The 12,846-nt window shown below is 48.0% G+C and overlaps 1 protein-coding gene across 2 annotated transcripts; it reads right to left on the reverse strand.

The window, feature by feature from the left end:
- Nucleotides 1-269: 269 nt before the first annotated feature.
- On the reverse strand, nt 270-10,662 carry unc119a2 (unc-119 lipid binding chaperone a2). 2 transcript variants are annotated; one of them, XM_030100721.1, is made up of 5 exons: nt 10,294-10,662; nt 1,849-1,962; nt 933-1,032; nt 680-852; nt 270-443 (listed from the first exon to the last, which is right to left on the reverse strand). In XM_030100721.1, exons 1-5 carry the CDS (start codon nt 10,580-10,582, stop codon nt 331-333), a joined length of 789 nt encoding a protein of 262 aa, XP_029956581.1. In that variant the 5' UTR covers nt 10,583-10,662; the 3' UTR covers nt 270-330. The 2 variants fall into 2 exon arrangements, with proteins under 2 accessions (XP_029956581.1, XP_029956582.1); XM_030100722.1 differs by having other exon boundaries at nt 933-1,023; nt 10,294-10,661.
- Between the last annotated feature and the right edge of the window lie 2,184 nt (nt 10,663-12,846).

Below are 12,846 nucleotides of genomic sequence, written 5' to 3' on the forward strand. Positions count from 1 at the left end.
TGTCCGAGATTCTGGAAAAAGATGATCTCTTGCTGGTTTATCATTTTACAAAAAACACTTTTATAACACACACACGCACGCGCACTCACACACACACACACACACACACACACACACACACACACACACACACACACACGCTCAGGGGTTTGTGCTGCTGTTATTTGGAGGTTGTTCTCTCAACAGGAGGAAAGATGCAGAGAAAGAGACGACTGGACTGACAGCATGTGAACCTCCACCAGTGAATTTTGACCCCCGCCCCCCCTCGGGTCAGTCCTTTGATGCGCCCGCCTCCTGCCGCCGCCGCCGCCGCCGCCGCCGCCTCCACCTCTACGTGCCGCCGTTGTAGGAGTAGTCTGCTTTGTTGTGCATCACCAGCTTATTGTCCACAAAGTAGAAGCTGTCGGACTGCGTCTCGTAGGGATGCAGGACCATCTCTCTGACTGCGAGAGCACACACACACACACACACACACAAACACACACACACACACACACACACACACACACACATCACAAACCCATTAGAGCGCCAGACTGGGGGTCGAGAAGGGTCACAGGATACACAGAGCTGAAGTCGAACGCAGAGCTGCGATCTGCTGTCGGCCCTGGAACCCGGTCAGTGTGTGTGTGTGTGTGTGTGTGTGTGTGTGAGTGTGTGTGTGTGTGTCTGGACTCACTGATGTCCTCAGACAGCGGCGGGAACTCGTAGATGTGCTCGCAGGTGTTCTTGCTGCTGGGCATGCAGAAGCCGAACTCGAAGTCGAAGCTCTTGAGCAGCTTCTCTCTGAAGTAATGTCTCTCGATCATCCGGAAGTTCTCTATGGGCATGTCTCCCACCGTGAACTCCACCCTGAGCCCACGCAGACGCACGCTTTTAATTTTACCGGTCACCGAGCCCTCGAGACCGAGGCCACACACACTCTCACTTACGTGGCGCCGACCTGCCGCAGTCTGAGAAACGCCGGAGTGAACTGGTAGCGGACGAAGCGGCCGGCGTTCGGGTCCATGTCCCGCTTGTCTCCTGCTTTGTCTAAAGGGAAACACAGTTTGGTACGGCGGCCCAGAAAGGACAAAGGGAAGGAAAATACGATCAGATACGCTGGGATTGAACTCATGTTCCCAAAATCAAATCAAATAAAATCAAGTAACACTAAAACAACTGAGGTTTATATCGCTCTTTACGACCACGAACCACGCAGTAAAGAGTAAAATGAGAAAGAGCAAAGGTTTGTGATCTTTTTTTAATGTGGGTGAAATGCTGGAGGCGGCAGATCCTGCGGCTACACCCTCTCACAACCCGACCGGTGCCTCCCATCTCATTTCCACGGAATAACGAGGACTCATAGCAAACGCTCACAAACTGACGCACAACCGTGCGCTTGAAGTCCTTTCTGAAGTCGTGAGTTTCACGTCTCACAGTGAAAGATGTTCGATTACCACAAAGAGCGCACCACAAGTACAGAAACAATTGGTTCCAAAACGATAGATTTTATCTTGTGAAACATTAAGGAACGATTGTGGGACGATTAAAGTTCTCTGGAGGCAATCTTTTTTTTAATTTCTCCAGTGAAGCCAGACTTTCTCTCCTGGGAGATAAAAGCTCTTCAGTTCTGCGCAGGAATTAATCACTGAGAGACGACGGGACTCCTCAGGACTTCAGAATCACTTTTTGTGTTATTTCATGTATTGTTTTGATGTCAAAAATAATTAAATTTGTGTTTTTTGGAGAGCATTCATATGAGTTTCTGTTTATTCTGTTCTCTGCACCAGAAATCCTCGTCTCCTCTGCAGACTCGTCCCGGTGAGGAGCTGCTTATGTGTTAGAGCAGATGTCTGAGGGACTGGCCTGTAGACGGAGGCTTGGTGATTTCGAACAGCACCGTGCCGGTCTCCATGTCTCTGATCTTGAAGCGGGTGAAGTCGATGTTGTAGATGTTCTCACTCGGGGTGCAGAGATAATCTGAGAAGGAGAGAGAAGAAGAAGAAGAGGAGCGGCGGATCAGAAAGCGTCTGCGGCAGGGTTTTGAAACGTGATTAAGAGCGACGCACCTTTTCTGGAAAAACAACAGAGACTGAAGACTAAAGCTGATCAGAGTTTTCCTATTAAGTCCCGGTGAAGTAAGGAGTAAAGCAGGATTCACCCTGGACAGGTGACCAGTCCAACATTACACCTTTAGACTGAGAAATCCACCTGTTTAAGGACTTTCTGTCTGATTCATGACATGTTCGGAGGAGAAGTCAGGGAATCAGCTGATTGCAATGTAAATCTTTACCACTAGAAATCACTCCATCCAGCAGGAGGGGGACTCCAGATGAACCTGCAGGCAGACTTTCACTCCCTTCTCAGGACTCACGCCTCAGAAGGAGGAAAACAGAGGAACGAGCTGTTTTTTAAATGAATGACTGCAAACAAATCATGTTCACATACCAAAGAATTTAAGCCAAAAAGAAAAAGAAAAAAACACCGTAAGAATGAAGAAAATCCCCTTAAAGTCCGTTCTAAATGAGCAGCAGCTGGCAGGAGCACTAAAAACACTTAGAGACGTGAATCTTGATGACAACCTGTGGGCCAGACGCCATTTCCTCATCGAAACCACACACACACACACACACACACACACACACACACACACACACACACACACACACACACACACAAGCACCCAGTAAGACAGAGAAGTGAAGTTATTTTTACTCCGCTAATCCTTCCTGTCCTTCCCCGGCAGTGTCGCTCCTCATTACGCTCCCCGGCAGAGCAGAGCAGACACTTCCTGCTCGCCGCCTGATCCCAGCGTCCATCAGCGCCGACCGGCCACGGAGAGGAGGAGTTTGGACAAACGTACAGAAAGTTTGCGTTTGGTGGATCGCGACAGATTAAGCCGTTCTCCACACACACTCTGCTGCTCATCCCACAAATGCATTTCCCTTACCTTTTACAAACAAACAAGATTCATCAAATTATAACGATTATTCCATTTAAACATTTAAACTGAATCACTGTCATTCTGAGCAGCAAACAAAGAGGAATTTCAGAACTGTAACAGAAAACAGATGGATGGATGAACAACATGGTGGAAATCTGGAAAATGGCCTAAAAATGTTGTTCAGTTTAATTTAACAGTAACAGGATGTGGCGTTTGTCTGTTTTTGTGTCCTCCCTCGGAGGGATCCGTCACAGCGAGCCTCCCTGCATGTTATTCTTCATGTTTATGTATGAAGCATCCCCAAAAGAAGAAGGAGGAGGAGGAGAAGGAGGCGGTGGCGGCGGCCGGCCCGCGGTGCCGTTGCCTTGTCAGCTCCTCTCACTGCGGGAGCTGATCGCTCCTGACGGGCCTGATCTGATTCGCCGTGACGCCGCCGTGCCTTTGCTCCTCTGTCAGTCTGAGCGCTGACCTCGGCTCCTCGGAACACGCCACTGCGTCCCGTTCAACGCTGTGCAACACCTGCACGTGCACATGGCACACACACACACACACACACACACACACACACACACACACACACACACACACACACACACACACACACACACGAATGCATAGCTAAGATGCTGAGGTGACACGGCGGCGCTGTTCGGTGGTTGCTAAAGCGCTTCTTCAACCCTGGAATGGTGAAGTGAGCTGGGTCTGATTCAGAAACCTGGGGAGTCTGCATATTGCAGGTATTCTGATTGTATTTGTAATAACATATTACGCAAAATGTAATTATTTCTGTTTGAAGAACACTGAGAAAACCTTGATCCAAGCAGAATTCAGGCTGCTGCGGTCCTCTTTACTGTAGAATCAACCGTCTATAGGGCCTTTATCCAGAAAAAACTAAACAACACACATTTAATCATCTTCAGCTCGAAAAGTTGCCACACAACAAACATTTCTCTGAATATGACTGATTGAAGCGTGTGGGCAGATGTATATTTAATGCTTCATTTTCATTTTTAATGCTTCAATCAGGTGGACTGAATGGAAGGAAACCAAACAGTTTAACTTTGTATTTATGTCCTCGTTGCACAGCGATAAACAAAACATGAGGAAATGCCAAAGTTACTAAATACAGTCACTTTCCCAATAAAAGTAAAAAACAACGGGTGTCCATGGTTTACGGTTGTTTATTGGGAGGATTTAGTGGTGAAGCAGGTACGGTCGGCGTAGCTGCGTTTAAAAAGAGTTCCAGTAAATAATCACCAAAATACACCTGCAGAAGAAGCTCCGTCTTCAAACTGCCGTCACTGTTTGTGAAGAACAGCCGAGCAGCTGCTGACGCTGCTCCACGGAGCCTTTCCGAGGGTCTGCGGACGGTCACAGCCCTCCTCCTCCAGCATCCGTCATGAACATCTGCCTTCGGGCAGACGCTCAAAACAAAGACCGTCAGATTAAAAGACGGCTTTTATCCTGAATGCCGGAAGTTTCAGCGTAACATGTTAACAGTCTGCGAGGGGTCAGGAGCATTAACGGTGAAACACTGCACCACATGGCACTGTAATCTTCGTCTGCCCTCCGTTTTCTGGCTCGTATTTTGAAATTGTGTTTTTATTTTCTGCGCTATTTTATGACAGGGACGATAAGGACATTTTTACGACACTGAAAGAAGCTGCGCCTTGTAATTCTGTTGCGCGGTGTTGTGTTGCCACAGTGACAAAGACTCACGAACTAGTGAGAATATTTTCAGTTTGAGCTTCCAGGCTTCCCTGTGTGCTGAGCTTGCATGTTCTCCCTATGCGTTGGTTTCTTCAGGTACTCTAAGAGTACTGCACGAGCAAACATCTTGATAAATATCCCAAAAGCAGCATCCTCTACTGTTAACAATAAACGTACATCTCCTGGATGAAGATGTACAGTTCATCAGAAAATGCCAACGATTCCACCGTTCAGCGCTTTGTGGGCTGCAGGAGAGTCGGACCACCGGCTCAGAGCCACACTGGGTCAGTTCAAAACACACTGGACCAAAATGACCCAGATGTGGCGAAAATACACCGAGCCGGGCTCATTTTAGCCGCTCACCCAGTTAGCACCGGGACAGGACGCATCTCAGGGTTCAAACTCACCAGCGGCCCATCAAACCATATTAAAGGCTTATAAACACAACATGGAGAGAAGAACAGCTGACGCCGATAATGGGATCTAGTTCAGGGCCCCGCTTGAGCTGCAGACCCGTCCCTCCTCACAGCACGTTCATTTTATACATCTTCTGGAAGGCGGAGGAAGGCGAGCGCGCAGAAAGGAAGTAGCAGCAGTCCTCAACGACCACAACAACGCCATAAATACGAGGCGTTTGACCTTTGAGCTGCGTGTCTAATGACGAGAAGTTGAGCACGCTAATTAGAAATGAGCCAAACGCTTTGAAGGCCTCGCAGCGGAAGACCGGACGGGCAAAGGAACCGCGCCGTTCACATGGACTAATCTGGTTTAGTCCAACTAATCACTGGGGGGGGGGGGGGGGGGGGGGGGGGGGGGGGGGGTGAAACAGCAGGGGGGCAAGAAGAATAAGATGAAATCTGTAGCTGCTTCAGATCAAACTGACTGTTCAACCAGCAGCCGCCGGGTCAAAGGTCCAGGGCTCGTTGTAGATTTGACATATTTGAGATAAAACTGGGCTGTGTGTGTATTTTTATTTCTCCATAAACATTCTCAACATAAAACACATCTACCTGACTAGATTTTCATTTTATTTTGTGCAAAATGTTAATTCAACTTACAAATGACACATCTTGTTTCAGACCAGAAGGAGCTTTAAAAGAAAAAAAAAGATCCTCACTTCTGGTTTTCTGGAGGTTTTTGGCCATTTTAATGTGGTGCGCCACATTCAGGCTGTGAGCAGTCCTGGCTGTTCCTTCGCGTGTTTCAGTGAAATAATGATACAATAACTGCACCTCCATAATTACATGAGCCAGCTGTGTCATTTTACAACGATCTTGAGGAGCGCACACCGCCTGGTTTGATCGCCTGCTCCCCAGTTCCACCTCCCAGCATGCAGCTGTTTACCGCAGCGGACGTGCACCAGCAAACCGCCGCAGCAGCGCAGGCCGAATGGTGGGCTGTCTGAGCCCATCGTGCATCGCGGTCATCAAATCGAGTTGATTCTGACACACCGCCACCCGGTTCTTCGACTTTCACGCCACAGACTTCACAAGTCGCAGAGACAATCACACGACCGGCCGTGTGAGCGGCCGGGCCCAGCGCTGCTTCTGAAACAGGAAATGACTTTTAAAGAAGCCAAGTCAATAAAACGGCTAAGTCATTGTTGCACGCTGACCACTGCCTGATTGTTGTGTTTCTCAGTATCGAGTCCTTTTAGAACACTGTACAAATCTTTCTGCTTAATATTCTTTTTTCCGAAAAAAATCCATCATAGTGAAATAAAACTTCTTGAAAAAAGATTAATGAAGTGCTTGAGCCTTGTGCATGCTCCCTTAAATTCACCAGCATCGCTCCGTGCTAATGCGGTCACTTTTGGTCCACGGGCCTTACCTTTGACCCCATCGGTACATCAGACGTCCTGTGAAGCTTGAAGTTTGTTAAAAATCTTCCCTGGAACTCCTCCTGATGGTAACCGTGGCAACGGAATGTCATACTGATAAATCCTAGGCTTCCATTCCAGATTGGAGGTCTGGTAACCATGGCAACTAATTGAACTACACTTAGGTGAAAAGTACTCAAAACACTGACTACAAATATTTGTGCAAAACCAACATATGACATTTTTATTGCGTCTGTAACTCCCTGAACCGTGAGGTCAGGTTCGAAGACGCATCCTCCAGGTCTTCTATAAACCTGATATTTGAGAAAGCCTTGACGGCGCCGTAAATGTGCTGAAATGATGGGGAGGCCTCGGGCTTTAGTCTGTGTGACTTATGCTAATTGACGTTAAAGCTCTCCGCCTGAGAAAGCGAGTTTACCCTTTCATCAATCCAAATGCAAATCGTCATGTTTGTTAGAATGCTCGCAGAGAAAAATCAAATCAATCGAGAAATATTACGCTTAACGATCTTTTTCATTTTACCAGTTGTAATTTTGAAGTGAAATCCTCAAATTTAATGCTGAATATACACATAAATATATACAAACTGTGAATTTTAAGCATTTTCTTTTGTTTTGACTGTGATAAATATGGCTTACATTCAAAGAAATAGGGAAAAATATAATCTTATGATATATTTAAATATTTTGGGATGCTGTATCACATCTTATAAACTTAGCTGAACGAAAAAGTATGAAATACGTCAGGATTTGAGTTGCACCTGTTCATCCAGCCATCCACAGATACATAAACAATTTGTGGCCGTTATATATTTACTGAGTGTTCTCCAGTGATGTTTATGTAGAACATACTTTTCAGGAGTTTTTAAAGAATCTTCAGGAGCGCCTCAGATTCTGCTGGAGGAGGAGACTGCTGGCCAGCCGTCAAAGTCTCCGCCAGGGAATGTGGTTTGAATAAGTGTGACTGGTCCAAAATTTGAAATTATCCTGGTAATCAATCTTACATCAAAAAGATACTTTGAGCACAGCTGATTAATCACACACCAGCGTGAAGCAGAACCGGAGGAGCCTTCCCCGTCCAGGCGGCCGCCAGAGATTAAGTTTAGGATTGGCTTAAGAGCATTTGGCTCAAACGAGCGAACACAGCAGAAAGTCTGTTCTGTCCAAGCAAATCTCCATCAGGCTCAGCAGCCGGCTTTGATTATTAAAATCATCAGTGGCGTCTCCACGCCGGTGAGAAATGTGAGAACCCAACAAGAAACGTTCTCTCCTTCATAAACAGAACAACCATGAACGATCAGTGTCTTTTCACGGACTGCTGGAGCCATTCCCAGCTGCCCATGGGCCAAGGCAGGTTAGACCCTGTCCAAAGACAGCAACACACAGACACACACCGTCACTTTCACACCAACAGACAAGGACGGATCTCCAGAACGTCCAACACTGCGTTCCAAAACTGGATGTTCACTTTTCAGATTTAAGAGTCCTGGTTTAGATTTAAGAAGGTTCAGCAACTTAGGATGTTTATATTTTTTGGATCCTGTTGAAAAATAGCAAGAGAAAAGAAAAGACCAACAGAACAGCGGCGGCTCTCAGGTGGTCCTGTGTCTGTTAGCCAGTCGCGGCGCCGGGGAGCGGCGGCATGCGGCTCCATCCCCGTCCTCCTGGACACCCACACCGCCGCCGAGGACGGCAGGGAGAGGAGGAGGCGTGTGGGAGAACGAGACGCACGCTCCGCCGCTCGCAACCCAGGGGAGATGCTCCACGTTGCCGTGGTGACTCCAGCGTGCATCCGCGTTGCCGTGGTGATTCGCGCTGGCCTCCTCTCGCCTGCGGCAGCGACGCTGCCAGACAGGAAGGCGAGAGTTTCCAAGAGCGTGATGGGGCCCGGCGTGGGAGACGGAACGATTAGGAAGTGCACGTGTCTGCGTCCCCTCGCAAGCTGGACACACTAACACACACACACACACACAGATGAACTTCCACCGTGCACGCACGGCTGAAATTTCTCCCGTTTCTAAAAAGGGCCGACCGGGTTAAAGGATAAATAAAGGAATTAAAGAGTTTTTGGTGCAAGTGCAGCCAAAGGATGTTCCCAGAGCTGGGTAAGCTGTGATTACGCTGGAGTGGACGAGGAAGGAGCATCACGGCGGCTTTACCTTCTTCCAGGAGCCACAGACGAACACAACAATGACACTGAACCAGAGGGGCAACGTTAGGAAATGAGAAGAGAGGGAGTAGCAACACAGCCGTTTCTCTGTCTTGCTGAGTTCAGTGAAGACACTGATGAAAAGCAGCCGTGAGAACGGCCTCCGGTGTTTGCATGTTATCCACTGGGTTGTGTAAGTCCGGTATTACAGCCGCCTTTAAATAGCCCGATGGCCTCTCTGCCACCTGTTAGCTAACTAAGACCTGCTGCTGGTGGAGGGGAGAGTTCTGATCAGCTTCCTGCAGCGTCACAGCGGCGGCCCGCTTCACTCAAAACAGCCGCGCTCGCAAAGTCAAATCAGCACATCTTTTTATGTCAACATTATAAATAGGCCAAACTCACGGGTTATTTCATGCTTGATGCTACTTTTAAGCACATTTACTTGAAGTGAGAGAAGCGATGCTGCATGAGGGCTGAGGCTGCTCGGAATGGTGACCTCTCCACCTCCACCCTCCCCTCGGTCCATCCCCTCCACTTTATAGTATTTATCATTTCTTCTCATGCTGTTTCTGAATCAGCGATGATAAACTGAAGGAACTAAAATAAAGGTGGGGAACGACTGTCCTGTTCACGATCAAGTTGGTGCAATTTGTTGGAACATATTCTTATAAATGTGAAAAACAGTGACGGGACAGTTTTGAAACACACCCATCAGAGAGCAGCCGTGCTGAACTCCAGTCAATCTTTAGGGGGGATTTAAGCATTCTACCAAGTAAAGGAGTTATAAAGTCCTTTCTAAATATAGAACGTGGATCCTATGTTGTAATAATACATGAATATGGCTGCATTTCTGGGAAATCATAGCCTTTTTTTACATTTTCTGCAGTTTTCTTATCAGAAACATTCATATCTTCACACCCAATCATTGAGGATACAGCAGGATGCAGCAATTTCTCAATCAAGGTTGTCAGAAGTTTTACTATTTCATTATATCATTGCCACATTATTGAGTCATTGCTTTTATTACATTCAAATGGCTAAAATGATTACATTTCTGGAAGTTATTACATATTACATGGTAAAAATGGTGAATTTTGTTATTTTGATTGTTTTCACATGACTTAATCTGAGATTTATTTGGCATTTAATTGCTAATCAGGTCTATCGTAATTTAATTGGATGAAATATCAAGTGACCAATAAAGTCCATCTCTTATTTGTTGTCAAATGTAAAATTCTCTTTTGTTTGCTCAGAGAGAGAGAGAGAGAGAGAGAGAGAGAGAGAGAGAGAGAGAGAGAGAGAGAGAGAGAGAGAGAGAGAGAGAGAGAGAGAGAAGGCTGAAACACCAATAAATTCATCCCAACTTCAATCCCTGTGCATCTCAATAACATCACACTGATCCAGCAGCATCAGCCTGGCTGCACATGTTTCGTTACCCAGCATCCACCTCCACGTCTGTGCGCGCAAATACGCACGCACGCACGCACACGCGCGGCGGTGGGCTGGCACCTCCACGGGTCACAGGGCACGCGGGATGCCGGCGTGGGGAAGATGTGCGCGGCGCGTCCTTCAGAGGAGGAGAGGGGCTCAATAGAAGAGGGGACGCGGCGCGTGACGCGGACCCTGAGTCACCGCGCGAGCCTCGGCGGCGGCGGCGGCGGCCACTCACTGTCGGTGATCTTCTGCAAGCCCAGGACGTCCTCCGGGGAGATGACCGCGCTGGCCAGCAGGTCCTCCTCGGTGGTCACCGGGACGCCCACCTCGGCGGAGTTGCAGCCTTTCTTGACTTTCATCGCCGCCGGTCGCTGGGGGCTGCCGCTGCCGCTGCCGCTGCCGTCGCTCGTGCCGTCTGCTCCGCGGTCGGTGCCTCCGGCGTCTCTGCCCGGATTACCGCCGGCAGGCTTCTTAGCGCTTGATGGGTCCTGGCTGTTGCCTCTGCCGGTACAGGAATAGCTCATTCTCCGCTCCTCCTCCCCCCTCCTCCTCCTCTCCTCACCCAAAGCTTCCAAGACACCGAGCAGCGGCCCCCTCCTCCCCGCTCCTCCTCCTCCTCCTCCTCCCTCACCGGAGGATGCAGAGCCGCTGTCTGTTATCCGGTGCTTAATTCCAATCCGCTTCGTCTTTATGATCCCGGTCTGTCTCCTCTGCAGACGGCGTGCACGCGAACAGCCCCGTCCCTCTCTCTCTCTCTCCTCTCTCTCTCTCTCTCTCTCTCTCTCTCTCTCTCTCTCTCTCTCTCTCTCTCTCTCTCTCTCTCTCTCTCTCTCTCTCTTCTCTCTCTCTCTCTCTCTCTCTCTCTCTCTCTCTCTCTCTCTCTCTCTCTCTCTCTCTCCGCCTCGCGCAGTCTGCGGAGAGCGCGCGCTCCTCCGCCGTCTTTCTGCGCAGCTGTGTCCAGTGAAGCCGGGCTGCTCGTGGGAAATAATCTGCCGGGTCTGCAACTGAAACAGAGGCGGCAGATGGTCGTTGATGTCTACCCCCCCCCCCCCCCCCCCCCCCGCTCCCCCCCCCCCCCCCTCCCCCCCCCCCCACCTCGTCTGCTGCTGCGCGCAGAAATTGCGCTTCAATTGACGCGCGAGCTTTAATTGATAATATAACTAACAGTTGATTCATTCAAAACGCTGCAAATATGTGCATGACTTCTAATGATAGTGCAAAGCTCTTGGCTTTGAGCCCATCTTTTTTATTATTATTCTTTTAATGTACATCCATAAACTCCACACAAGAAGGTCAATTAAATGCCACGATTTCCTGGAAGGTTTTTTTAAATTTTATTTTAATAAGGCAATATGTTTTACTTTGGTTTAATGTAACTCAGCTGAGCTTCCTCCTCACAAGAAGTTGCTCTTGCAATGCAAGATTTCTCCACAAGATGGTGTATTGAGCCGACGAGCCAGCAGGTTAACGCCATCCACCACTGGAGCCACTCTGGACCTCCACAGCCAGAGAACACCCTGACAGGCAGAGAGACTGGACATGAAATGACTCGACACAAAAGAACAGTGGCAGGAATTTTATTTTAGCCTACAATCCCCATTCAAATAACCGAAGAAGGGTTGAAGCTACATTAAACAACATACACATCCTCATCTCGACACATGCAAACTGAAATTCATTATTATTAAATGTTTTAGATGTTCCATCGTCTCAGTATTGAAGCTTTCCTGTGTATGAGTCAAAGGGAGCGAGAACAAATGGCAACATTTGCTCTCAGAGCTTACCTTCAAAAGATATGATTGTCTGCTGCATAAATAGTATTATCATTAGATTTTGAGATGTCGCTTGAGAAGCTGTAGGTTTCCAAAGGCGAGGGGGTTTCATGTAATGAAGTAAAAAAGAAGTGATTTGTAGCCTTTAAAAAGAAGAAAAGTGAATTGTCTTGTTTCAACAAATGTTTTAATTGACATTAGATAAAGACTTCGGGGTTTTACTGAAACATACTCATGAAATTAGTTCGATAAAACTCATCCGTTCAGTTGTATTTTCCCCAGTTTACATTTTCAGGAAAAGAATTATTTTTCCATGAGAAGCTGGATGGAAATAGCTCTGCCACACATGCCTCTCTCTCTCTCTCTCTCTCTCATGACTCAGTCCCATATGACTGCTCCACAGCCCAGCAGGGCAACGTCTGATCAGACCAGTAACAAACCGACTCTGACTATATTTAGCAGCACCTGCAACAAGAAATATGTCACTAAAGACAGAAAGCCTGCAGTGAGGGTCGGCGTGAGCGGCCCGGAGGCCTGGACCGGTGTCCTGGCTGAGGACGGCAGCTCAGAGAAGTGAGCATGTGATCAGAGGCGAGCAGGTCCAAAGAGTTCCACGGCAGCTCAACGGTCTGCCGCGCGTCGTCAAGGGTTCCACCGTGAATATGACCGCCTTCTTTCCTTCTCCACATTGCTGTAGGGCCCAGAGACCTGTGGAGAAATGTTGCACTCTGCAGGCAGCCTGCGTTCACTGCAGCACGGCTCCAGTGTTGGTCCTCTGCTCTCAAAGTCAACGAAGAAACCAGACTGTTTGTAGCTGTGGAGAAAGAATGCAGACATCTGTACTGCCAGAAGCTGTGTGTTAATTTGATTTCTCTGCCATGAAAAATCAGACATTTTTACATCAGATGATTGAAATTTGAGTCATGCTAAATAAAACGTATCTCCTCTAAACTGATTTACATTGTAATTAGTGTTACACCTGCATTTTGAGTGTGTTTCTGTCAGACTCCACACGT

This window comes from Salarias fasciatus, chromosome 10 (genome assembly GCF_902148845.1).
Source record: "Salarias fasciatus chromosome 10, fSalaFa1.1, whole genome shotgun sequence".
In the NCBI taxonomy this organism is placed as follows: Eukaryota; Metazoa; Chordata; class Actinopteri; order Blenniiformes; family Blenniidae; genus Salarias; species Salarias fasciatus.

Excerpts from the sequence above, each read along its gene's own strand:
- unc119a2 (XM_030100721.1), bottom strand. The coding sequence starts at position 10,582 with ATGAGCTATTCCTGTACCGGCAGAGGCAACAGCCAGGACCCATCAAGC. Across the intron at positions 1,963-10,293 it reads CTTGCAGAAGATCACCGACA|ATTATCTCTGCACCCCGAGT; the intron begins GTGAGTGGCCGC and ends TCTCCTTCTCAG. Across the intron at positions 853-932 it reads CTGCGGCAGGTCGGCGCCAC|GGTGGAGTTCACGGTGGGAG; the intron begins GTAAGTGAGAGT and ends GCGTGGGCTCAG.